The 27,159-nt window shown below is 36.5% G+C and overlaps 3 protein-coding genes across 4 annotated transcripts; 2 read left to right on the plus strand and 1 right to left on the minus strand.

Annotated features, from left to right (window-relative positions):
- The first annotated feature begins 712 nt into the window (after positions 1 to 712).
- LOC145220187 (uncharacterized) lies at positions 713 to 7,447 on the plus strand. 2 transcript variants are annotated; one of them, XM_080087461.1, is made up of 14 exons: positions 713 to 891; positions 1,645 to 1,758; positions 2,061 to 2,233; positions 2,414 to 2,528; positions 2,782 to 2,935; positions 3,616 to 3,737; positions 4,043 to 4,125; positions 4,382 to 4,508; positions 4,948 to 5,079; positions 5,591 to 5,747; positions 5,996 to 6,117; positions 6,222 to 6,303; positions 6,553 to 6,707; positions 7,037 to 7,447. In XM_080087461.1, exons 1-14 carry the CDS (start codon positions 772 to 774, stop codon positions 7,076 to 7,078), a joined length of 1,698 nt encoding a protein of 565 aa, XP_079943587.1. In that variant the 5' UTR covers positions 713 to 771; the 3' UTR covers positions 7,079 to 7,447. The 2 variants fall into 2 exon arrangements, with proteins under 2 accessions (XP_079943587.1, XP_079943588.1); XM_080087462.1 differs by lacking the exons at positions 6,553 to 6,707; positions 7,037 to 7,447 and having other exon boundaries at positions 5,591 to 5,767; positions 6,222 to 6,285.
- A 3,490-nt stretch (positions 7,448 to 10,937) lies between these two features.
- On the plus strand, positions 10,938 to 21,465 carry LOC145220515 (activin receptor type-2B-like). Its single transcript, XM_080087730.1, has 12 exons — positions 10,938 to 11,152; positions 11,368 to 11,525; positions 12,062 to 12,174; positions 12,293 to 12,450; positions 12,926 to 13,087; positions 13,526 to 13,672; positions 14,054 to 14,166; positions 14,520 to 14,673; positions 15,170 to 15,308; positions 15,655 to 15,788; positions 17,391 to 17,600; positions 21,094 to 21,465. Exons 1-12 carry the CDS (start codon positions 11,030 to 11,032, stop codon positions 21,220 to 21,222), a joined length of 1,740 nt encoding a protein of 579 aa, XP_079943856.1. The 5' UTR covers positions 10,938 to 11,029; the 3' UTR covers positions 21,223 to 21,465.
- LOC145220514 (vacuolar protein sorting-associated protein 52 homolog) lies at positions 21,457 to 27,062 on the minus strand. The gene is made up of 17 exons (XM_080087729.1): positions 26,808 to 27,062; positions 26,692 to 26,744; positions 26,525 to 26,600; positions 26,313 to 26,380; positions 25,784 to 25,959; positions 25,499 to 25,649; positions 25,290 to 25,390; positions 25,096 to 25,228; positions 24,440 to 24,634; positions 24,049 to 24,204; positions 23,894 to 23,974; positions 23,460 to 23,621; positions 23,016 to 23,117; positions 22,842 to 22,943; positions 22,508 to 22,639; positions 22,229 to 22,393; positions 21,457 to 21,880 (listed from the first exon to the last, which is right to left on the minus strand). Exons 1-17 carry the CDS (start codon positions 26,875 to 26,877, stop codon positions 21,734 to 21,736), a joined length of 2,070 nt encoding a protein of 689 aa, XP_079943855.1. The 5' UTR covers positions 26,878 to 27,062; the 3' UTR covers positions 21,457 to 21,733.
- Between the last annotated feature and the right edge of the window lie 97 nt (positions 27,063 to 27,159).

The raw sequence follows: 27,159 nt of genomic DNA on the forward strand, positions 1-27,159 counted from the left end.
GGTTCCATTCGAGTATTTATACCTTCCTGTTGACTTCGTCTTTTTACGGCCCCGCCGATAATGATGAAGTCATAGCGCAAACAAACAACAAGGGTATAAGCTTTTATTGAAAACTACATGTAGCCTAGCTAGGCCTACTCTTAAACGTAGAAAAAATTGTCAAAATTGTGATTCATAATATTCAGACACATTTTTTCTGTTTATGGTATGTTCAATTCGTTTGTTTTTGTTACAAATGATAATGTTTACAGGTTTATGGTACTTTTAACTCCTAGGTCCATTTTATTATCACAAGAAAATTATTGGCTTTTGCCTCGACTTTTAGCAAAAGTCTGATTGTTTTAGGCTATATACCGTTTGACGTGCACATTTCGAAACGTACCCTTGACTTTGACACCATCACCTGATTACCAAATTGGCACACAATATTAATAGTGATTGGCAAAAAAGTCCGAAGGTCATTTTATAATCTGGATATGTTACAACTGCAGACAAATTTATAGCGAAGCAAACATGCAGGTTTGTTAATCGTAAAACCCGCAGCGCTCAGGATTATTTGAAAATCACCTTGGTTACCAAATACGCAGCACCACAGCGCGCTGCCTGTTCTGATCTAAAACAAGAATTTAGAAGCTTGTGTATTTATTTTTACGTGTTTCCCAGATTGGTTTGCAGTCAAAACTAGAAACAAACATGCCTTTGGGTTATTTTGTTGTTTATTTGTGCAGTTTTAAGGTTGCAGGTGTTGAATTGTGTCTGTAATTGAAAATCATGGGGTGTGCTTCATCGACGGCTGTTCAGGTACAGCCACGGTATCCATCTCAAACCGTAAATACTGTTAGAACTACAACACACCCACCGGTAGCAGTAACTGTAACACAACCAAATGTGGTAAGATTGGATTAAAAACAGTCAATTGTACAAATAATTTGTTACCGTATGATAATAGCAATTAGCAATCAACCAATGCAATTTATTTTGAGCATTATTTTATTAATTTCTGGTGAATTCATGATTAATCATACTTTTTCCAAACATGAAAACTTTTACTGACATTTATGTAATTGTACCTTGCAATTCTTTGGCAAATATGCTCCTTCTTATAAGCCCTTTCCACCTATTTGATAATCAGATGTGTACTGGTTTTCAATGCATGAGACATTATTTTTTTTTCATTTCTGCTATTGTATTTTACACATATTGTCACAAAATAACACTACATGGAAGCTGAGAGGTTATGTATTTGACAGGTTAAACCAGTGGCTCCCAAAATGTTTTCTTTTAAGAAAAACCAAAAATTATTTGGCGCACTTCGAACATTTGAATAATTTTTGTAGCTGACAAAGGCACTAACTATGAGGTAATAAAGTCGCTAAACAGGTCACTCTCATAGTTAAATAGCCTAGTTGAACATCTCAGAGACATGGAGCATGTTGGCCTAGTGGTCTAAGCACCTGGTACTACTACTCTACTTGATTGATTTTAATTTCAATATTTTTTGCAGCACACCTAATGACATCTCGCGGCACACTTGTGGGCGCATAGTTTGGGAACCACTGGGTTAAACTTTACACTTGCTTATATATGAATACATTTATATGTTTGTGTTTGCATCAGAGCATAATTCAATGCATGTTGCTTCAGATTCATATGAGACAACCAGTTGTTAATGTGCCACGAACAACAATAATTACTCAGCAGTATCCACCTCCCATTGCAGCTACTAATCTTGCAGTGGCAAACAAACCTCAAAACAAGGTTTGGTTCACAATTTGTCTTTTAATATGTATGCATAACTTATACTCTGTTATCTGTACACATTTTAAACCTGTATCAGAACTATTTTGATTTAGTATCCTGCTTTTTTGAATATTATTGTCTACAATGTTCTCAATTTTTTGTTTATTTACCTTAAACCAATACTAAATAGTAAGCTCTATAATCAAGTTAATCATAATGCATGAAGCCTGTAAATTTTCTTATGCTTTTATCTGCAATCAATAATAATTTTGCAATAGGGGTTTTGTTTGTTAATCCAATTATTTAAACAACTGTTGCAGGATATCAATATAGAGGAGGTTGTAAAGAAGTTTCAACTGCTCAATTCAGTTATACTTGACCTAGAAAAGAAAAATCTTGTCACCAGAGTTGAGGAAAAGATCAAACAAAGAGCTGCAACCGACGCAGAAAGTATTGCACTGAAAGCCACTCTTGCACAATTGGAAGAAAAAACGTGAGAAACTTATTTGCCCTTCTCTGAAATTTTGTTTAGTTGGGTACATTTTTTGAGGACAGGTGGCCTATATCTATGTCATATTTCTTATGTTGTAATCAAATGTCAAAAAATGTGGTGCCTATGTGAAGTAGGGATATTATTTTACATGTTTAGACAAATGATATGTTTTTTGTGCAGGAAAAAGGAATTGCAGGATGTTGCTAATTTGCAGCAGATGGCCAACAGTTCATCTATTTCAAACTTCTTCTCATCACAACTACAGTTTGACCAAAAGTTTTCCCAAGAAGAAGAGGTTTTGTTTCAATTCATTTTAATACAAATAGTAATAAGCAACAATGAAGTGGCATTACAATATGGAAAGTTTCATCCCACGAATGTTTTTGACGTTTTACATATTACACAATCCGAATAGGGTAAAAAAGTTGCCTTCAAACATTGTAGGTTTTTTTTAACATAAATTAAATATTTATGATTAAATACAAATTTCCCACCTTGGCTTTGTTGTTCATATTGATGATTATTGAGTAAGCTTTGTTTTAATATAGGAATACATTCAAGCTAAGACTGAGCAGGAGAATTGCTACAAAAAACTCATTGCCCTGCAAGAGGAAAGCTCAAGAATAAGTGCTGAAATCGATAACCTGAAGCGCGAAAGAAATGATCTGCTTAACTTGTATGAACAAGTTGATAATGTATTGGGTAAGCCTATCTTTTTGTGTAGAATTTCCATGTAGAATAAATGAAACAAATATTTTCTACAATAAACCATGTTGAACTAAACTTAAATTGGAGCAAAAGCAATTAATACTGTATTTGTGACAAGTGGTGATAATAAAAATATAAAAATGACAATAACACAATATATTTATAGTAAAAAGAAGCTGGTGATTTCATAATATCTGACAAGTAACACCATCTGTACAGTTGTATTACACAATCTTGGACCTGCCTGGACGTAAATGATCTAGCACAAATAATTTTATTGTCTCCGGGTTAGGTTTCTATTGTTCATGAAGGCTCTTATTCTTAGGCCCTTGGTTTCTTGTCATTTCAGTAAACAAACAACTCAGTTCACTATTGTGTTGAGGTGCTTTCATACATTGCACCTTCATTTGGGGGCCTTTTTAGTTTCCAAGCTAGTTTTCCTAGCCTATGCCTTGCCATATGGGAATGCTTGGTGACCAGCTGATTTAGTATTACGCCTTTAATGGGCCTAAATTTTGCATAAAACTTTAACTTTGAAAACTGTTAATGTCAACTAAACACACCATTGCTAATAGTTGAAAGAAAAAAGCCCTACACATAAAGCATTCTAAAATAGTTTAAGGTAGGGATTTTTATGGTTGCAACTAAATTAAACGTTAACATTTGATTTTCAGACCAGGTTTTTGGTGGAGTTTATGGAAGTACCCTTGAAGATGAATTGGAAACAAAAACTGATCAAATCCAGGAGAAATTGCGTAGGATTGAGATGGCGATGAGAGCTTGGAAAAACAGTGAAGTGAGAATCTATTACTACTGAGTTAGCACACCCGAGTTGTTACCAAGCCCTATATATATCCAATTAAAGATATTTATACCTGACTCCTAAAGCACTTAGCCAAATTCAGTGTTACTAATTGCATTTTTACTTCTATAAAATACACATAATGTAAAACAAAACTAAACAATAAATCAGTCCCAAACTGCTTAAAACCCTCTATCATACTGAAACTTTTTTGCAGGCTTTATACTGGGTTTCAGTTAGCTTTATAAACACATCCTAAGAGCTGTGGGTGGCTAAGTTTGATTATTTCTATTATGTAGGCCATGACCAAGGCAGCTACTGGTCAATTGGAATTTGCATGCAAAAGATGGTGGGATGTGCAACGCATACCGAAAACTGGAAGGTAAATCTTGTGGGTATAATGCAATCAAGACATTTTCCATTACATATATTAGCCCAGGGTTATTTTACAAACATGCTTATGAAAAAAAGATACAAAAAGGTGACTAAATGGGTAATTACTCTTACCATCTTAGATTTAAAAGTCGTTGACAAGCTTGCATGTTCATAAATCAATAGTCAGGCTTGCTTTTGCACAGAAGACCTATTTTACCTACCCCTGGTAAACCTATGTCTTTTTACAACTTTTTGTGTTTTAGTTATCAGATGTTGAGAATTCAAGCCATTACTGAGACGCGAAACTACCTTATAGCGGCAGTGCGTAACCTTGCTCACACTCAACGCAACATAAGCCCTGTGAAGGCACCTTATTGCGACCCTAAAGAGGTGGGCATGTTCATTTCACAATGTTTTTTTTGGCAGTAGGCAGACATGACATATGCTAAAACCACCAATTGAACGACAAATGTGTTGAATGTGCAACCTGGTGGACGAAACGCTTGTTTTTTGAAATCCGGTTAATCACAACTCCTATTTATGAATACGTTGTCCCGATTAACCAGATTCGTCTGCATAAAAATCGTGTTTCTTTGCCAAAAGCAAAAAATCATTGCAAGATAACTAAGCTGTCGACAGTACACACTGTTCCGACCTCTGAGATTTTATCAGTGCGGCTGGTGTCAAGAAATTGAAACATATAGCCTATTGTGTAGTTCCATAATGGCTGTACTGTTGACTAGTTCGAAACACAGTGTGTGTGCAGCTTTTGTACATTGTATTTTTTCAATGAAAACGCTTTGATCAATTCGCTTGTTGTGTATTTCAGCTGAACACGTTGAATCAAGCCATCAACTTCATTTTTATCGACGGAATGACCCGGGACAGGCATTCCCACGCATACCAGGTTTACAGAACAACTCATGCTCGTAGCAACATGCTCGCCAAATGGATTGAAACTGTAAGAAATATTCTATTACTTTATGCTTAGCCAAACACGTAACCACTACCACTACAAGTCTTACCTTTGTCACGCTTGTTTGACACCTTAAATAAAGAAACTTCGACTATGTGTCAGTTATTTAAATTTATTATTTAATATTGCAAATCTTGGCGCCTTTGTGTACGTAACAATATCAACAACGTTTTGGGGATATCTTATGGCAGGTTGAGCACAAATAAAGTAACGTTTCAAAAGCGACAATAACGCGTCATAGGTACACAGGACATGAACTTGAAGTAGCTTTACTAAAAACAAACGATTTTTACTGATGATGACAATTGTTTGGTCTAAACGTTTGTTCAATGAAATGTCTACGTTTTATTGTACATCGTTGGCAATTTTGTTTGTAGTAAATAATCAGTTATGTAAATTTGACTATCCAATGTTGAAAATCTTGAAGCCTTGGTTTATGTAGTTGACAAGTACGAATCTGGTAAGACCTGGTTTGATTCGTTTTTTTGTAATGCAGGTAATTGCCAACAAGATCACCACCGATTTAGCAGAGACTCGCGTGGCTTTTGCCCAATGCAGGCAATCTCTGAGATCCGAAAGGCTCCGTTTGATGAAGGAAAAAGTTCTAGAAACAACCGGTCAGACTTTGGACATCGACGAAACCAAGTCTATGGGTGCGAAATTGTGTAAAATGGTAACTACACCATTCTTCGGATTAATAGTGCAAATAAGAATATAATGTCCAAAAAGGGATGGTAAGTCAGAAAATATTTTTATTGTAATTACAAACCCTCACCCCAACCCAACAGCATTTTCATAAGGAAGATTTAATTTTTGTATTAAGTATATTTTCTATCATTAACATGCATGACCCTGTGGTACATGCGATGTAATCCGTTGTTTACTGCTGTCACTGTATCAGACTCTGGTATCGACATGGAAACTGAGAGTGCAGCAAGTGTGGAGGTTGCTGAAGTGGAAAAGGTCGAAGATGCCCAAAATCTGAACGAAAAAATAGAGAAGGCAAAGGCTGAGAATGAAGAGGTATGAAAAAACGCTATTAGTTCCTATTATGACTATCCATTTAAACAACAAGTTTAACCCTTAAACGACTTAAAATTGTGTTGTTTGTTTCTTTGACTTGTTAGGAAGGTGAAGAAATGAAGGAAGATGAAGAAAAACCCTCACTTGACGAACTTGCACCGCCTCCTTCAAAGAATGAACTCTTCGGTAAATCTCTTAGGATCTTGTGTCTATGGTCACTGTTAACCACCTTACACGCGTGTACAATTATGCTTAGGTAGATTCATATGGGTCCCACTGAAAGAAGCGAATATATTTTTATTTTTTAGCTCTTTCGGGAGTTGATTAATAAATGACTATGCCCTGCTATGTACAAGTTATGTTTGAAAATGTTAAGGCGTTAAATTGTTGTTATCAATTGTCAAATATAATTTTTGGTTTTTGTTTGACCTCAAGGTGACCTTGATACACTAATGAGTGAATACGAGGGGCAACAAAAAGCACTGCAGCATGAACAGGAAATGACGAAAGCCAGACAGGAAGCGAATTTCAAGGAGAAATTGCGAAGACGTCGATCAAAGAAAATGAGATTGGAAGCCCAGGGAATTCAGGTAAAACTTTAGGTTAGGATTCATAGTCCTACAAAGAAAACTAAAAAATTTTAGCGGTCCAAAGGATACCGTCTTGCTGGTCTTTATAGGAAACAAATATGCTCACAAAGATCCTTCTGTCGAGATGCTTGCCTCTGAGTAACTTTGTTCTGTCCTTTGTATTTGACTTTTGTCAACTAATGACTTCGGTCTACTTTAATCGATGGAATGGAGAAGAAATCGTTTTTTTTTACTCCAAGAATTATGAAATACTGAAACAGGATAATTGCAACCCATATTGCGTGGTTTATAGCGTAGCCTACTATTATTTTAAAAATGTTTACTTGTAGATCGAACCCGACAACGGACCAGCAGAAGCAGCTCAAAGCTAAATCGTTGTAAAAATAAGTTCCGTGGGTTGTTGTGGGTTACCCCTCGCCGAGAAACAAATGATCGCATAATTTTGTGCCTTATATTTTTGTCAAGATTTTGTACAGAAGCAAGTATTTGTTAAAGTGTTTGTACATTGTTGTGTTATAATCTGTTGCACTTGCTCGGATTGTTCCGTTTCCAAGAAGTACTTTTACGTCCACACTGTTATTGCACTGTGGTTTTCTAAAATTCGTACAATCAGTTTTATTATTTGCGTTTTTTGTTGCAGGTTTACATTTAATATTGTGTGAAACATTCTGTATAATTTTATTAATCGCAATTATTGTAATTATGATACAAATGTTAAATAAAGATGTGTTTATTTTTAAGTTTTTTCGGTCTGGAAGTTTTGTTTCTATGTTGGAAGCAAATATTCTTACGTCAGATAAATTGTCATGCAACAGTGACCACGAGTTTCGGCATTTTAGGTTCTGTGGAAAAGTTTCGGAAAATGCAAGTTGTTTAACAATTTACAGCAAAATCAGGGCAGTTTTGTCGGATTTTAGGTGCCTATGCTGTTTTTGGTAAGTGATAGCGTAATTTAGTTTGTTTTTCGACCAACTTTGACTTCAAGCGGTTACAATTGCTTTTATCTAAATTGAAAGCCGTCAAAATGATTATTTACCTCTTTAATGATGATTGTTAAAGCACGAGGCACCAGGGCTTATTTACTAAGATTTTGTTTTATTGTGAGAGCTGGAGACTAGGCTTTTGCTTCCAAATCAAAATCCTGTAAGATGTAACAAAAACTGGCATAACAAATTGCAAAACTTTTGGAAAAGAAATGTTTAACATGAAAGTCTTGTAATATTTGTAGCAAAAGCATAGAAGAATTTGTCTTGAATAGATTGAGGCTATACTGTGTATGTGTATCAAAAAAAGTTACTTTCGCAAATAAATATTTTGTCAGTGTTTGTTAACCAAGTCTTTGTACCCAAATAAGACGGGGAAGAAAGGGTTTTTACAAAAACTTCATACTGTTGGCAACTTGGCATTATTGTACATTTTCAATTAATCTTAAACCGAAATGGTAATGCTAAGGACAACAGGAACCAATTCTTAAAACAAAAATGAAATTTTGTTATGTTGAACTTTACTGAAGCATTATTTTTTGGCGCATGATTTTTAGAACAAGCTTTTCTTTTTGTATTGGTAAATTTTGAGGTCTAATTGACTGACCTTCTTGCTTTTGACCTTAGGAGCAGGATCATTTTCAAAGTAATTTGAGTCTGTTTTAAAAAGTAAAAGTTTAGTTTTGCTGTTGTCACGCAAATGAGGTCACACTTTGATCAATTCTAATTGGTTAATTGTTTAAACCAGTGGTTCTCAAACTTTTTTATTGTCGGGGCCAAATGGTAGTTTTTAAGAGTGTAGGGAGCCGCAAAAAAATGAAACCTTGAGAAAATCACTAAAGATTATTACTTTGAAAGCTAAAATAGCAATATTTTGTGGCTTCCTGAAGTTTGGTGCAAGCCGCAAAATAAGTTGTTGGGAGCCGCATGCGGCCCTGAAAGCCGGGTTTGAGAATCACTGGTTTAAACTACAAAATTGGAATATATTTAAAAATTAAGTTGAAATTAAGTGTTTGTATATTTCTAGTCCACCTGATGGTAAAATGTGAAATTACTAGTTTATTTCATCATTTTTTTCATTGATTATTGTAGGGTCAACTCAAAATGGTTAACTAATAACTTTTTGTTTTATTGAATCTCCATTCCATGTACAACCATGGACATTTGTTTTATAGACCAAAGCATTTATGTAACTTAACATTATACATGAAAAGTTTGTCAAATTTGTGACATTGTAATTGGTCCATAGTATGTCAAAACTTCCAACTTGGGCAAAAAAACATTCCCTAAACACAGATAAGGGCCAATTTTTATCCTTTCCCTTCTCGCCTTGAGACCGCTGTGTTTTGCGTATCACGTGACCGTGTGACGCCGCTCTGTCTCGTCACGTATTGTTGCGCTTCTGTCGTGGATGTTTCTCTGCTGTCCTTTGTGCGCGTTCCCCTCTCAAATGGTGCCCTTCTCTGAGAATGTTGGAGCCAGCCTGTCGCAGAGTGCAGTCCTTGATCGCTTGATTGGTGCTGGTTTGGTAAGTTACAATGCAATTGCGAGCAAAGGCATGTTAAGTAAAGTCGACCGACAGTTATTTGGTGACAAATGTCAAACGAAGTATTGCTTGTGAATTAGGAAACCAGTCTTGATATTAAACTGTGTTTTCAGCAAGGGTCAAAGGAAGTTAAACTTTAGACCAGTGGTTCTCAAACTGTGGTACGCGTACCACTAGTGGTACGCAGGAACTTTTCAGGTGGTACGCGAGTAGCTTTCTGCTATACCTAATTTAAGTCCGTAAGTCCGGCAAAACTCGTATTTGGACATTCTTTGAAATCTGATTAATATGCTAGCGAGGTTGAGAAATAGGCCTATTTCTTGGTCTATCCGTTCAAACAGGATTTAGGACTTTAGGTGGTACCCAGCGATAGAAAAAGTTGTCAGGTGGTACGCGATCCATATAAGTTTGAGAACCACTGCTTTAGACGATAACATTGTACACCGTAACACAGTTCAATGATTTTTTCGCCCATATGAAGATTAAGTATGTGATGCGCTGCACCGAAAAGACTTTTGCCGAAACGATATACGCGATATATTTGTGTTTGTAATGACATACACACTTAGAAAAGGTTCTTTTTGGCGCAGTAATGTCACGCAAACACAGTTGTTTGTCATATAAGGTGCATCTCTTCTGTTTTTCTAAATGTTCTCAAAGGAACTTCATGCCTTCTTTAACTACAATTTATTGAAAACACAGCGATGTTTTAGTGACCCTTGTACGCAAAATAACATAATGCTTTCGTCATACTCAGCCAGTAAAAGTTGTTGTCTTTGCTACGGTTTCAGTTTTATTTGTATTTCCAGACAGCGGGAAGTAATAAAACATCGGGAAAGGCGTCGCAATTTTGCCCCATTTGCGCAGTCTTTCATCAAAGTGGCACGAACATGTAATTAAATTAATAATTGTTATGAATCCTAATCGTCAATCCAGGAAGTCATGATATGTTTAGGTTTTGCCGATCTGTACTAATTTTGCATGTTATGTGTATAACGCTGCAACTAGGGACTGTACAGTTGCAACTTTTTCAATAACGTTACTTAATCTTTTAGCACTATGATTTTCCGTAGTTGTGTAACAGCGCATTACTGGACTGTTCATGTGGTCGACCAAGCGGCAACCACTAAACCATTTCACAGCTGCGCAAAGTTTGTGCTTGTGTACAACGCATCAGAAGTTGCGTTTTATTGAAGAAACTTTCAGGCACAAGCGATACAAGTATGTTTGCAAAAGTTACCAGCGGTGTATTTTAGGCCAAGCCACACTGTATGCTTTCACGTATCCCACAAATTAATCCCACGTTGCCTTGTAGTCCTGTTGTCAAACAACCCAGCGCCTATGGTTTTCTGGTCCATTGCCCTGCGGGGCCCTCCTAATCTATAAAAAAGAAACAAAGAAACTCCTCTCACTCGCGCATTGGCGTGAATACCGTCCGTGTACATCGTTGCCACATTTTTTCTGCGCTCTTTTTTAGCCAGGTTGGTTTGCCTTGATTTGTTAAATGCGTGCGAGCCAGCTTTATACACACAGCAAGTTAGTTAGGTAACTTTCAGCTGATGCTATTAATGGAGTTTAATTTCAGTGATAAGATTTATTTGGTTTAAATTGTGTTGCAAGTAGGCTTTTCTGTTGCTAACACTAATCAAATTGCATGAGTTTTGTATTTGCACCTAGATTTTCTTGATAATTGAAAACACTAACAATATTTTTCTGCATAGGTTTTAAGTGGAAATGTGGATTAACTGTTAATTCTCAATACTCATTAGGGATTGAACTGTTAAGGTACAAAAATGTACCAATATATGATTGTTGGTATTGTATTGGTGGTCGCAACAGGTTCCTCCTTGGCAGGACCTAACACATGTGATTACTTTTCAACAGCGTGGAGCACTGATAGTCCATGTCAAAAAGAGGTAAGTTGTATTTTTATGTTTTATAGACACTCGATTTTGAAAACAACTTGGCTTTATTTCACTAAGTTCAGTCTCATTTACCTCAACTCCTTAAAAGATAAAAATTCTCAAAATGTTGTTTTTATTGTGTCATGGAGGGTAGTTATTGTATTATGATGCAAAATATTTTTAAAAGTGTATTGTTTATACATGTTTATTCGCTTATTATTTTTAAGGACTTCAAAACTAAGAATGATTTCTGCAACAAAACACAATCTTGTATGGCACTTGGCAGTTCCTTTGAGCATTGCTATGTTTTGTGGACAAACCACAGCGGAAATATAACAGTAATGCGGAAAGGATGTTGGGACCAAAAAGAACCTTGTGAGGAAGAGTAAGTGTGAGAATAAGAGCTGAAACCCTTGTGTATGTAAGGATATTTTTGCTTTAAATCAGTTGAATATTTAAGCTGTTTAACAAAAACAGGTAAATCACCTTTGGGTTGATTACTTTCTACTGTGTGTTTATCATGGCTTATCAGTTATGTTATCTTTCTTTGTTCTGATTTCTCTTGTTGTCCCCTGAGTTGTTGTTTGCCTCTGAGCTTTGCATGTGTTTTATAACGGCATTCTTACCTATTTTCCAGTTTAACTGCATCATTTTGGCATTCTACAACATGTTTGCTTTTTTACAGAAACTGATGATTTCGGTTTTATTTGTTGAACTTACAAGCATTTACTTTACTTTATATTCTGTTTGTTCACCTATATATAGCTGTCACTAACCAATAAGGTCTATGTCCTGTCATCAACTGCAATAAGAAAACCTTATCAGTCCAAACAGTTTGCATTCTTTGTAGCTTACTAACCATTTGTTGACTTTTATATATTTAACTGGCTCATGACATTCAGACTTGTTTTTTTGATGTAGGTCATCTTGTATAGCGAACTTGAAACGGAAGGACAAGTTTATGTTTTGTTGTTGCTCCACTGACAATTGCAACACAAAGTTTAGTAGCTTGGATATGCCCCCTCTAAAGGAAGGTATGCATTGAGATAACAGCATGTTTATTTTGTGACTGGAAAAGCTCTGTTGGTTGTCAGGTTTTTAGCATAAAATTCAGTCACATCAACATCTGTATATGTGATATATTATTTGCAGAAGAGCCAGCTCCAATACCAGAGGAGGACATCCAAACTTTGCAGATTTTCGCCTATGTTCTCGTTCCCATAATATTGTTTGTCATTATCATTGTGGTTGCTTACTGCTTTTACAAACGACAGAAAAAGCCTTTTGACAGCATTGAAATCGCAAGTGTGGTAAGCACCTGTTGAAATGAATATAACTTGAGATTGAACTTTTAAATGTGACTTGTGCCTTTAATTTTACAAAGCCTTGAAATTGCATAAGTACACATATATGCAGTACATTAGTTCTGTATACTCTTCTAACTTGACCAAATTTATAAAATAGCAGAATGTAACCATAACTTACACTGTTAATACAGACTTACAGGGTTTTTTCAAGTAAAAAAATCTTTGTTCTATCGCTGAACAAAATTGTTTTAACATGATTAATGGGGAGTGATGTTTCTTTTCTAACTTGTATATGTATTGCAATAATGATAAAAAATAACTGTTTTTAATACAGTGTTTTCCCTACAGCCTACAGTAGAAACTGAGCTATTCTGTATTGATTTGGTAGTTGGCAGAAAAACATCTGCTCATATAACCTGATCTCTCATTAAGTCTACATTTAAACTACATGTTAACAGAGTGCATGTGAACTTTGCAGGAGACACCAAACACGACAACCACAGCAGTTCAATCACTTCTTCTACCACCAGAGTTTGAGCTTCCACAGTTGATTGAGTTGAAAGCTAGAGGAAGATATGGATGTGTATGGAAGGCTCAATCACAAGACCACTATGTTGCTGTCAAAATATTTTACATGCAGGTATTCAAACTTAAGATGCTTGATTGATTTCTGATTAACTAAAGATGATCTGATCTTAGTCAGTACTTGCTGTATCTGTTTAGTTCATTGCCATGAAGTTGCTGCTACTTTTTGTGTCTGTAAGTTTTCGTAACGTTTAGGCCTTTTTTGCATGGTCTATTGTAACAAAATGATTGGTGAATCACTTTTAAAATATTGTGACTTATCAATTGTTACTGTGTAATGAAGTTCACTTTTGGGTATCTGTTTCCAGTAGTATCTGTTATCACTCCTGAAATCAAATTGTAATGGGGACAGAAAGTGTCAGTTGTGTCTGCAATTCTCGATCTGGCAAATAAAAGCTACTCCTGTGCCACCTAACAGGCCCTGGTGTACCACAAAGAGTATGCTTACCACTGGTTGAGAACCACCGATCCAAACTCTTTGATTGTTTTTCAGGACAAGAAATCCTGGCAAAATGAGCAGGACATATTCAGCACTGAAATGATGCATGAGCATCCAAACATTTTGCACTTTATTGCAGCTGCAAGCCGTGGTGTTGGTGTCGATGCTGAATTGTGGCTTATCACTGACTTCCATGAAAAGGTTAGGAAGGGTTTGCATAGATAAAGGAAAGAGACATGTATATGTTGTTTACATTGTCTTTGTTATTGTCTGGTGTGAATTTGTTTTTAAGCGAGTGGAAAAGGATAAGTAAGGGATAGTAGCCACTGCAACTTGCATAGCTTTTCTTGTTATTAACCACAATGTTCCATTACACACAAAAGTATATTTATTGTATTAACTGGTCTGTATAACCTGTTCAGGGGTATTTTGCGATTGAAACCTGAAAGGGGGTAAACCAAAAAAGAAAAAAAATGAAAACCAATGCCCTAAACCGCTAACATTTACATTCTGTCCATTCTTAAAATGATTTAAATGTATGAAGGTAAACAGTTGCTTAACAATTGTTTTTTTTTCTAACAGGGTTCACTTGCTGACTATTTAAAGGTTGAGACTTTTAGTTTGGACAATGCATTAAAGTTTATGAAGACAATGGCCACTGGCTTGTCTTTCCTTCATCAAGACATCATGTTTAGGTTGGTCTATCAATGCTGCATTGACTGAAATATATACATTGCATGTCGTAGCTTGTAAAGATCCAATTCTGCTGTAACAACATATTATGCAGAGAAGATCACATAAATACTTGAATTCTGGGTAGCGTATAATCATAAACATAACTGCCAAAGAACTTGTGTATGTAGAATACATTATGCAGACATTTCAACAATCACTGTTGTCATCATCAGTGCAGATTGTCAGTCAAACTTTAGAACCTGGTATAAAAAAGCACTCAGGAAATTACTCTTCAAGTCTATGGTGTTTCTGGGTAGCATAGAAGTTTGAAAACAGCCATTGTTGTATTGAAATAACATGCATTGGTCTACAGGGCCTCCAGAAATGGATACAAGCCAGCTATTGCTCACAGAGACTTGAAGAGCAAAAACATTCTCATCAAATCTGATTTAACAGCATGTATTGCTGACTTCGGATTAGCTGTAAAGTTTGATCCAAGCGAAAGCACTGGAGACAGTCATGGCCAGGTAATTTACTATTTTACTTATAGCATAAAGACAAAGGTAAAATAAGCATTGTTTATCAACCACAACAAATGTGTCCACTGTCATAGGGCATGGTATTGGGGTGTTATAAGCATGTCAAGCCATAGCGATAGTGAAATGCATTTGCTTTGATAAAACAAATAAAATATAGTGACAGATTTAGTGGTTTTTATACTGAATTTTCTTGATCTGATTTTAATGACCCTGAATCGTGGTGGTTGTTTTACTTGCAAGGAGATTTCAATACTAAGAAAAGGATTACTATATGCCAAGCCATTAAGTTTTGCTGAACCTTTATGTAATGCCAATCACTTTAATAAACCCAGAATAAAAACTACCATGTTAGACCCTTGTAGTGCCACTTTTTTGCAGTGACTCACCCTTAAAAAACAGTTAGGATTTAAAAAAAAAATTATGCTTCTTTATTTTTCACCAAGTTTTGATTTAAAAAATAAATATGTTATAATTATCATTTCAGGTTGGCACAAGGAGATATATGGCTCCTGAAATTCTCGAAGGTGCTATTAACTTTCATAGGGATGCCTTTCTCCGTATTGATATGTATGCTGCTGCTCTTATTATGTGGGAGATAACAACAAGATGTGTAGACGTGCCTGGTAAGAGAAAACCTTTAAAAAAAACACTAAACCTTTTTTTACCAATTGCTGATGCAGCAAAACTATGAATAGAAATTTTTGCAGGATATTTTTAAATTCACAATACTGTTGCATTCACATGACAATGTGTGAAAGGGTGTTGTGTAAAGTGCTGGTATCTTATAATTGTGTTTTATGCTTTTTTGCAGTTAATGTCTATTAAGTGTTTTTACATTTCGAGCCAATCTTTTGTGCAGTTCGTTTGTCACAAATATTTTTTTAGTTAATCTCATTATTTCAGTGGTTTAAATGGCAAAAGTGTAAATATATTATAAAGTGCTTAGATTAACCCTGTTTTCTGTCTTAGGTGGTCACAACAAAACCTATATTATGCCATATGAAGAAGAACTAGGACAAAATCCAACACTTGAACAGATGGTGGATCATGTTGTGGAGAAAAAGATGAGGCCTTTTATCCAAGCTAACTGGAGGCAGCACCCAGTAAGCACAATATATGACTGTTTTGTTGTGTCATATGTTTCTGCCATTGTTTATATTTTGTTGTTGAAAAAAATGCATTTTTCCGTTTCGAATATAGTCCTGTTTGTTGAAGAGATTATTATGTTATGTGATATTCACTGTGCCCTGTTCCAAGATAACAACATACATGAAGAACTTGATTGATAAGGGTTGTCCTTTGGCCGCAAGATAAATTTTGGTTGACTGACAGGCCCTTTATGTGAAAAACATTTAGATTACATTAGGGTTACAACATAAACACTGCCATAAAAGATTCCCCTTTTATAAACATGGTTACAAAAGATGTTTTATATTTTTAGTAGCTGCATAAAACACCCTAGGCCACATACATAAACAGCCATATATATATTTAACACTTGGTAATTTTCTGGACTTGGCTACCAAACATTGATAACCTTTAATGACTTATGACATGTAAACACTGGTGACGTAATATATTAGAGGGTGTATGGAACACTTTTTACACGTCTGTGTAGTGTCTGGTAGTCCTGTCACGTTTTACGGTTGCTGTATCGTTTACTTGACGATTTGCACATTTTACATTCAAAAGCATGGCGCCCCTGTGTGTACGTAAACTGACTAGTCTTTGCGTTTTAACGTGAATTCTGGTTAACCTTTAAAACTTTTCCAACCTTAAAAACGTAAAGAAAAAATTATTTGGTATATCATATAGGAGCCAAAACATAACGTCGAATATAAGGGCCCAAAATCCAAATAGATGTAAAAATGAGTTTTAGCAAATGCTCATGCCATCTTTAATGATATGAGGGGCTACACCAGTGGTTCTCAAACTTTTTTATTGTCGGGGCCAAATGATAGTTTTTTAAGTGTGTGGGGAGCCACAAAAAAACGAAACCTTGAGAAAATCACTAAACATTATGACTTTGAAAGCTAAAATAGCAATCTTTGGTGGTTTTCTGAGGTCTAGTGCGAGCTGCAAAATAAGTAGTTGGGAGCCGCATGCGGCCCCGAAAACCGAGTTTGAGAACCACTGGGCTACACCATCAGTTACATACATAACATAATTTAGCTGTTTAAGGATTACAAAGATATTTCCTATATTGTTTTGAGCGGCACAATGGCTTAAAAGAGCCACTGGATATCGATTTCTGAGGAATGTATCAACAATTTTCACCAATAATCGCCTTTATATACACCAACGTCTAAATTAATTGACCAACGATGCTTGATCATAACAATATTTGTTTGTTTACGATCGAAAAATCAGTTCGTTGTTACGCTCTTTGCTCACTAAAGAATAGCCTTAGGTCCTGAACATGCGTTAGAATTGATTTAACGGTTGGATGTTAGAAATAAAACCAACCCACAGATATATAACAGGACTTCCAAAAGAGTAAAGCGTCTGAATTTCATGTCTTATCCTGGTCGTTGACTTAGTTCGTATGGACATACATTTGCACAACTCAAAGGACCGCCATTAGTCACAACAATACTTAACGTTCATTTGACATTACTCGTGATTTGTACAAGCCACGGTCTATAGCCACACAGAGAATAAGTCATTAGACCTTCAGATACAAAAATCAACTGTTTCTTTTCCAGGTCTTCGGTATCTTATGCGAGACAATGGATGACTGTTGGGATGCGGATGCGGAAGCAAGACTCTCAGCTGGATGCGTGGAGGAGCGGATTGAGGGCCTCCGGAACAAGACTGCTCCCTCCCAGATTACATGTTACCCGAACGTGCTTAACTCCAACGTAATAACCGACTCCTTGCCCGTGGTTCCAACGCCACTTGACACTGAAACACAGGTACCCATTTCCGCTGTTTAATAACAAGTATCGTAGAGACTTGGATGTGTTAATAGATTATAAGAAACGCAATGCATAAAACACTAGGCCAAGCCAGAATCAACCGATACACAACGTTTGCACGGAGTATATATTTCACCTTCAAAGTTTTTTGGCATCTTCAGTTTCTGAAAACGAATACAACCCTGTTCTAAGCAGCGACAAAATGGTAAAACAGGAAAACAAGTTGCTAGGGTTACATTTTCAGTATAAAAACTGTTATGTTAACTATAGTAAGCAGAGTTGTACGTAAGTTCAGGGTCTGGTTTCAGTTTGAATAAAAATGGACCTAACTTTACCCATTGCTTCACTTCTGCTGACATTGGACTAACTTTCGGACGTGTATTTGGGCTTTGTTTTGAAACAATCGGTTCGGGTTACTTCCATGGCTCAGCTTATATAACGTAGTACGTAAATTGTTTGGTGCGAAATTGGAATCAGGGCTACAAAGAGTAAGACGGGCATAAGATCGGGTTTTGGCGGAAAAACGTTTCCAGTGCGTATTTCAGTTCAACTACTGTACAAACACAACCTTGAGTTGGACAAACACAAACCCCGAGAAAGATGATCTCAAACTCGCCTGAACCTTTCTTTATCGAACCACTATATTTGAAGTATGAACCGTTAACACAACGTCGCCTATTTACGGTTCTGAAAACCCACACCACAAATTTAAACCAATTTAACCCACTCCGACAATTCGACTAAATGTGTGTTTCTCATAGTTGTTTGTTCCTGTTAAGCCGAAGTCATTGCATTGATAGAAATTTAGAACTTGGGAGTTCTTCGTAAGAACTTTGAATTCTGCACACAATGAATTTACGAAACCATCGGTATTACAAATCGGTTGGTAACCACTGAATTAAACCATACCCAGCTGGAGGGCTACTTGCCCTTGGGCCAGGGATTCCCAAACTTTTTTGGTCTGTGACCCAAATGTCTATTTAATAGCGATTCGTGGCCCAGTCACCACGTGCTGTAAATTTGGGCACAAACGAAAAATTATATATAAAACAGGCGAAATGGTTTCTAGCAATTTATTTTTAATGAGATACATGCTCCTGAAATTTGGCTACAAGATTCGGAATTCTTTGCAAACATTATGTTTTTTTCAAAACAAAGCGAATAATATCTACAGTATAACAAAACAGTAGAATCTGTTCAAATGACTCTGTGGCCCGTTGAAAATGTCTTGGTGGCCTAGTACTGGGCCATGGCCCACAGTTTGGGAACCACTGCCTTGGTCGGACCAGTTTTAAACCAGACAAACACAGTCACCTTTCTTGAGACTTTCACCGATTTGCCACTTGGTAGTAAAAGTTAGCGAGTGACGTATCGCGTCTTGTGATGTCAATGGGGCGATTTAATGCAAGATAACTTCCGGTGGATTGTCACGTAAATTAACGTAACCGGTGAGGCATGGTTGTTGTGACGTAGGAGATGTGTTTTGGTTCATTGATGACACGTTAAAGCAGGGGTGTCCAAACTGCGGCCCGCGGGCCAAATGCGGCCCCCGACGGCATTTTAAGTGGCCCGCGGCTGTTTTTATGGGTCCCCTTCCCTGAAGGGGACACATATTGATTTTACTCAAATTGTTTTTGTTTTTTTTCTTTTGTTTTTCTTCCTTTTTTTTCTCCCCAAAGTTTGTCCGACTCGTTTTTCCATCAAATGTTTGATGGATTTGGCTGAAATTTACACAGATGGTAGATATAGTTATGTAGATGTGCATCCCACTTTGTTTTTGTTGATAACCCCAGTATTTACCCCGCTAGCCCCCTAAAATGGGTATTTTTTCCCCGAAGTTTGTCCGACTCGTTTTTCCATCAAATGTTTGATGGATTTGGCTGAAATTTACACAAATGGGAGATATAGTTATGTAGATGTGCATCCCACTTTGTTTTTGTTGATAACCCCAGTATTTACCCCGCTAGCCCCCTAAAATGGGTGAGTTTTTAAACAGTGTCAGAATTGGCTGAAATTTGGATTTCTTGTATAGTATTCCATTTATAGGTGTCAATTGTTGTGTTCAACCCTTAGTCCTAACATTTACACCACAAGCCCCTAAAGTGTAAAACGTATTTGTATGGTACTGGGCACCACAAACGAAAGATTTCTTTGGAGCAATAGTGTTACAAGGGCAACCAGTTGTTTGTTGTTCGTTGGTGGGTTGCTTGGTGGTTGTTTTTGCGCCATGGCAGTTAGGGGCTTGTTAACAGCCCTATGACGTCAGAAACAGTAACGGTTGTTGCTCAAAACACCTCTAGTGGTCGAAATTTTAAACATTGGCGGATTGGGCTGAAATTTTGCTGTACTATTGATTGAGTCATTGTGGTTTTTATATATTTTTTAGTTTGTGTGTCGAACCCAATTAGTTGCCCTACTAGCCCCCTAAAATGGGTCAGTTTTTTTAAAACGTTAAATAGGACATACTTTAACCAATATCTGGGGTGAATCTAATTTTATAGTTTGTATTCTACATAGTATTATTATTTAAGCCCAGTGCCGATCACTGTGTTTTACCTTACAACACCCGACTTTTGCATGGTTATCTCTTGAAATGCATTATCTACAACTTTGCATGTGTGGGGACCCATGAGTTTTTGCCTGCAGAAACGACTAAAGTTATAAAAGACGGTGACTAATGTGGGCCCCAATGCAAAATAAGCATAGGAAATATATTTATGTTTTAAAATAGGTTATAGTGTATATGCAAGGGCAATATGTGCTAAGCCACCCTTCTAGTTTTTAAATTGTGTTGCGTATGGCCCGCCATAGTTTGGAACTTTGTATTAAGTTTTTGGGTTTTGGCGACGCTACATCACGCAAAAGCTTTCCATGGAACTTCATTTACCGGTAAAAAGGAAGGTGCTGACTCAACAAAATCACAAAATTTCCTTAAATCCTGTAAATTTGTGTCTTAATTCTGAAAAAACGTTGGCCCGCGGGCGTCTTTACCTGGCAAAATTTGGCCCCCGTTAAAAAAAGTTTGGACACCCCTGCGTTAAAGACTTCTTGACTCGGAGAAATTAAACAACCCTTTCACGACTCTTGGTTTAAAGTTGCAGTACTGTTTTTGTTCTATGTCTGGTACTTTTTTGAGTTTTTGATAAATTTATTCGCAGGTCCTAGCTACAATGTAAACCGAATTTTAGGAACTGACATGATATTCTGAAGTAAAAATGGCAACTTTTTTGTATAGGCCTGAAAGAGCCCTTGTTTTAACATCGTATGTTGTAACCTCTGCTTGCTTGTTCTGTGTCTCTGGCCTGTAAGTTGCTTTGGAGTAAAAAAGGCGCAAACATGTATTTTTGGATAAAATGCCAGAAGAGCTTGATAAACTTGATATTTTGCCTGGTAGCAATAGCTTATATAATGCACAAACATCTGCGTTTTATACCCGAAAATCATATGTTGTTTACTTATATCAAAATAACGTTATATTTCTTGCTGATAGAACCAAATCAACGCACAGAAAAACGAACAATTTCAAACTCGTATTGCCCCAGCATCACAAGAAGTCGAAATCCTTCGGGAAAACCAGGACGCAGTAGCGCTACTCCAAGAAGAAGATGCTGTTATTTAGAAGATGCAGCAGCGTCGTGTAATGAGACAGTCACCTTATCAGTGAAAATCAGTAGTTGGTTTGTTATTCGTCAGCATTAAATGCGGGGAATGTAAGACAGTGGAGATTGGATATTGTTCACAGCGCTGGCTCTTTTATTCTGTCATCTTGTACATTTGTTTTTTATTTCGTATTATTGACTTTTTTAAAATAAATCATTGAACTCGTGTGTTTCTTTGAAGGTTGCACACAAACTTTTTCAAATATGCCTCGAAGTTTATTGCACCAAATCTTTACATATTCGACACAGAAAACTACAAGAGATTTGCCCTGCATTATTGGCCACATTAAAACGCTTGGGATACTGGGCGTTTGGGACTTGGTGATTGCCCAGTGAAGTCTAGTGTGACCAAACCTTACAGATGCAACCGAAGGGTTACGGTTTGCAAGCAACGTAGGTTTTTTGATTACATCGTTTCAGCTAGTGTCCCAAAAAGCACTGCTTTTGTTAAGTGTAAAGAGCCTTGGAAAGTTAGAAGTTTGGCTTGTATTTCTTCATTTCAACCATAATCAGATGCATGTTGACAAGCTCCGACCGGGCGGGTATGGACTTAAAGGGAGACTGTGTAAAAAGTTTCTGGAAACGATGGTAGTACTGGATCAAGTTGGTAAACGCAGCCTGCAAGATAGGGACAACCAGTTTATTTTTCCAACAACTACTTTCTGTTAGAACAAAAACAGAACCCAATGCACGAAAATCGCTTTACTGCTTTTGAATGGGTTTGCTTGGCGTTTTGGTAAACACTACGGGTTTACATACAGTTTACCTAATGGCTTAATAGATTAAATAAAAAACGTAAAGCAAAGGGTCTTACACCTAATTTGACCACAAGAGGTCCTTCATCAGTTCTTAAAAGTTATGTAGGATATATCATGAAAAGAAACTTAACGGCAACTTTTATCTTCAAAAGAAGTCAACCAGAGAAATGGCTTGTGAAGCTATGCCGTGAAGGATTACATCCTTTACCTGAACAATCGTGCTTCCCACTTTGAAGTTGGTAAATGATCTTGTAACTTCCCGACTGATGAGATCGACGCTTGTGCGCCACCCAGCGGCAAAACCCTGCACCAAGGGCGCCACCTTTTGTTCAAATCTACGCAGCTTGTCCGACTGACCCGACTCGATTACATTCTGTTGAAAATTAACACGTTTGAATTTTGCAAATCAAAAAATGATTCGACAATTTTGGCCTAAATCTTGATTTGTCTGTTTATCCCTGATGAAATTTATATCTTCATATCCTACCTCACATTCCTTGACAAAAGCCATCATGCCGCCAAAATGTGGTGCAAGAATTTCTTCCACATATTCTTGTGTACGACTATTTAACAGCTGCTGAAAACTGTCTGATTCCTTCGACTCTTCGGCTGTGCGCTCCTAAAAACACACTGTGTTAGGCAATGCTATACAAGGAGCAAATGAGCCCAAATTAGGCCTCAGATGCATTCAATGGACTTCATTTTCTGTCAAGATGTAATATCACTAGATGTGCAACATCACTTTATCTGCAAATTTATCCTCATTTAGTTTTGCCTTGGACGTTATTACATATTGACCAAGTTAGCCAAGTGTTACTTACCATGAGGACAGACAACATCATGTCATAGTTGTTGATTAGAAACACGAGTTGATCTTTTCTGTCACGAAAGCAAGCAGCCAATCGAAGTATGAAGTTTTGAACCTGAAACAGTTAGTTGTTATATGTTATTAATTTTTTCAAAACAAATTCCATTTTGACAATATTGTGCCTTACCTCTGTCTGCAATTCACTAAGCACTTGTTCTACTTGTGGATTTGGTAGATTCTCATTGATTCGGACAATAGCCGCACTAAATTCAGCATAACGACGAGTTATCTGAAATCAACAGAATTCAAAATCCACCAAAGAGCAAAGTATGAAAGCCTTATATTTTCTATTACAGCTCAATCTGATTAACTGCATAACCAAATCTCCATTATATTTTGCAATGTAATAAAGCAGTTTGTGAATAAATGTCTTCGTTTGAGATTTATGATCCCTAAGCAATTAAATAGAAATTTTATTTTACTGGATTCATCTGTACATAAACATGGATCAAATTACCCAAATCTGAATGTTATGTATTCTTAACAACAATGTATAGAGACCAATGCATTGGTGTGTAACATTAGGTTAACAAAACCAACAGAAGATGTATAGTGTAGTTTTTGTGCTTACATAGTGGGGTCGGACATCAATGGAAGCAAGATGGTTAACATTGCAGTCAATCACACTACGAATATGCATTCTAACAATGTGCTCAAACCGAGGCCACAAGATTGCATTCACAGTGTCCCAGTAGCGATCCAGGACCATCACCTCTCGATCATGCATAATCACCTTGACAAACAAATGAGTTGTTATCAATTGAAAACTCATCACATTCATTCTAAGATGGGTCCTGTTTTTAAGGTTTACCATATATCTTGTATTTAAACAGATAAAAATTAAATAGAGTGGACACAGATTTTAGGACTTTAAGGAACAAAAACTTTTGCATGGTTATTTTTTAATATCTATTCGTCAGTAAGATCCACCCTTTCTGTTACAAAGGCATAAATAAGCAGAATTGGAACACAAATGAAAGAAGAATCCTGTTTTGTAGATCTTACCTTAAACTTGTTTACAATATGAATGCAAATGAATAGAGCAATGCTGTCATAGGAATCTGAACAAATTGTATCAACATGTTTCTGCAAAAAAACAAAAATTGACTTATACATCTTAGGACTTCCTTAATGTCCGAATTGGCAAAGAGAAAATTTACCAAAAATAGGGCTAGACTTTTACCCAACACTGAGTTGAATACATCTTTGGCATTCGCTGCAGTAAACATGAAGAAATCACAGATGAAGAGATACTCCCGACAACTTGTGTCCAACAAAGCATAGTGCTGACTCCGGAAAAGACTTTCAAAAGAATACTAAGGAGCAACAATGAACATAAACAAATTAGTCCAAAAATAGTGAGCATATCTGTACTAAAAATTGCACGTGATTTAAATCCAATCACTTTCAGCATTTTTTTCCAATGAAGAAAAACAAAAGAACAAAGAAACAATCAGCAAAAGCAGTAACCTTTTTTACAGTGATCTGACCAATGTAACCATGCGCATTGCTTTGCTATGACAACAATACGTAGGCACAAGAATAGTGCACCTTAGTTTCGTTCTTTTGAGCTGCATGTGGAACAATGACTGCTGCCTCCAAGCCATCTTTAAGAATTTCATCCCGTTTTCCAATTGTAAAGACAGTTGATCTGTTTCTGACTGCTGGGCGAGATGAAGAAAAGAATCCTTTCTTTGATGAGTCCTCTACAGCCATGAGATCATCCTTACCAGCTGTGTCATCAAACTACAATGCATGTACAGAGTTGCAACAGAATAATAACTATAGCAATTTTAGACAGACCATGCAATACGTACTTTATCACAGGGGTCGGCAACCTTTTTTGCACTGCGGACCGGTTTGAAACTGTAATTTTTATCATGGACCGGCCTTTAAAAATCACAAATGTTCAGCACTGCAACCTAATTACAGTTATTACAACTTTGATACAAATGTGGACCTTCAGAAAGTTTTCCGCGGCCCTGTAACGAATCTCTCGCGGACCGGCACCGGGCCGGGGACCGATGGTTGCCGACCACTGCTTTATCACATTAGTTGTACACTGAGAAACACTATGTTCATATAAATAATAAAAGCAGAAACAATATAGCTCTAGCTCTAAAAGTAAATGATAACTTCAGCATTCAGTTATCTAGCCCTTGATATCAATAGACAAATAAAATTCTCATTTAGTTTTAGTTGCCTACCTGGAGCTTCATGATACGATTAAGGTAGCTTTTGAAGTAGGAGAAATATACTTTGCTCAGAGTATCGATGTATTCATCTTTCACTTCATTTGCAACATGTCGCTCATTTGACAACAAAAACTCATAGAAAAACCTTAAAATAAGTTGGTTGAAGAATAGATGCTACTTTACCGTTTTAAACATGAAGCACTTACCTGCAATTTAACATAGCATTTTGACCCAGCTGGTAATTGCTTAGTGGTTTTCGAAATGAGGATATTTTTTGAAGCATAAACTCTCTAATTTTAGCTACAGCCTGAAAAAGATAGCAATCAGTAGCATAGACATAATACAAAGTTGTTTTACTCTGTGGTGTCCTAGTTAAAAAGTTACAAATAATGAGTATAAAAAAATAGTTCATTACCTTGTATTTAAGTTTTTCCACAACATCTTGGACATCTCGACAAGCTGCTGTTTCATTGTATGAATGCTGCTTAACAAAGTTGATTTTGTGGTTAAGCTCATGTAACTGCTCAAGAAATTCTCGCTCTGTGACAGGTGTCTCAAGAATTGTTCTAAATAGCAAATTACATAGTGATATAACCAGATTGTGCACACTGGGATGCTCTTCTGTAAAATGTTGATCTTACAGTTTAAATGTTAATATGTTTTGTTGTTGTGTGTTAACATTATTTGAAAATAATATTACGTGATCATAGTTTCCGGGACAACCATTTCATCAACAAGTTGACTAAGTTCACTTTTGACAGCTTGGCGATTCTTCAATTTGACATTCATTGCGACTGATTGCTCTTGCAAACACTGTATCTCAGCACTGATACTGCTTAAGTCATGTTGAAACCCATGCAGCATGGCTTCCATCCTCTGAAAATCAGAACTGAACAGGTAAATAAAAAAAAGTAGGTGCCAATGCATACCCATTAGCAGATGCAACATCAATCACTCTGTGTCAGTTTTAACACATTGCCAAGATGTTTAGGTGGTTAATGCAACCATCGTGTTTTGGCAACATTGTGTGTTCTAATTCTGTCTTGGCTACTTAAGCAAGAAACTCAAACCGACCGGTTGAACCCAATGGGTTAAACTAAATTCACAAACATCCGAAGTCAAAAAACTAAGCAGACATGATGGACTTTTTGTGAGCATATCACATTCAAGTGACACCTGCCCACATTCGATTATAGGAAACAAAGTAGACAAAATTCAAATTGTCACACCTCTAAGACTTGATCACATTCTCCAATCTGCATGTGAAGTTGAGCAATGTTTCCACTTTCTGCAATATCTAAACAAATTATTTTGTTTTATTCAACAGGCAAGTTCACTGGCAGTCCTTGTTTATACTGACTCTTATGCATTGTGCAGTTTGCTTTATTAGAACTTATATAACAAAGAATGCATATTGGAGCACTAATAATGCATAACTCACAATCATGAATTGATCCATTTTCCACTTGCGACAAATCTTTTTCAATCTGCTTCGCATATTCACGTAAATCTACGCCCTTGAACAAAAAATTACAATACAACTGCAATCCATTTGCACATATTATGATCAAAGTTAAAGGCAAAAACCTGGTTCAACCACAAACTTACAGATTCAAGTGCTTCTTTAACAAGGTCATCCTCTAAATTTTCTTGAATGTGTTCTGTAAAACATCAGGTTTGCAGTGTTTTGTATTTGTTATTTATTGTAATGTTCTTTCATATACCGTCCACATTATCCAACACATAGTCGTCTGAAGTCAAGTCAAGATTTTCCAAATTCACAGCAAGGTCCATTTTTCATAAAAATTGAAGAAATTCAATCCACAATTAACTGCAAACAAGTTAAATTCTCGATTGGGGAAAGACATTTAACTTTTCGCATGACTGCCATTGTCGAACCGTGACGTAAATGGGTCTTTCCCCAATATGAGACACCCAGTAAAATTTGATTTGAGTTTTTTTGTTCACAAGAAAGCGTTTGTCTTCCAACTACTATATTGCCTGTTGACTTGCTCTTTAACTCAGTTTAAAAACTAAATTCGTCTATTTTCTGCCCTCTGTTGATGAAATTGTGCG

This window comes from Phallusia mammillata, chromosome 3 (assembly GCF_965637545.1).
Source record: "Phallusia mammillata chromosome 3, kaPhaMamm4.hap1.1, whole genome shotgun sequence".
NCBI lineage: Eukaryota > Metazoa > Chordata > Ascidiacea > Phlebobranchia > Ascidiidae > Phallusia > Phallusia mammillata.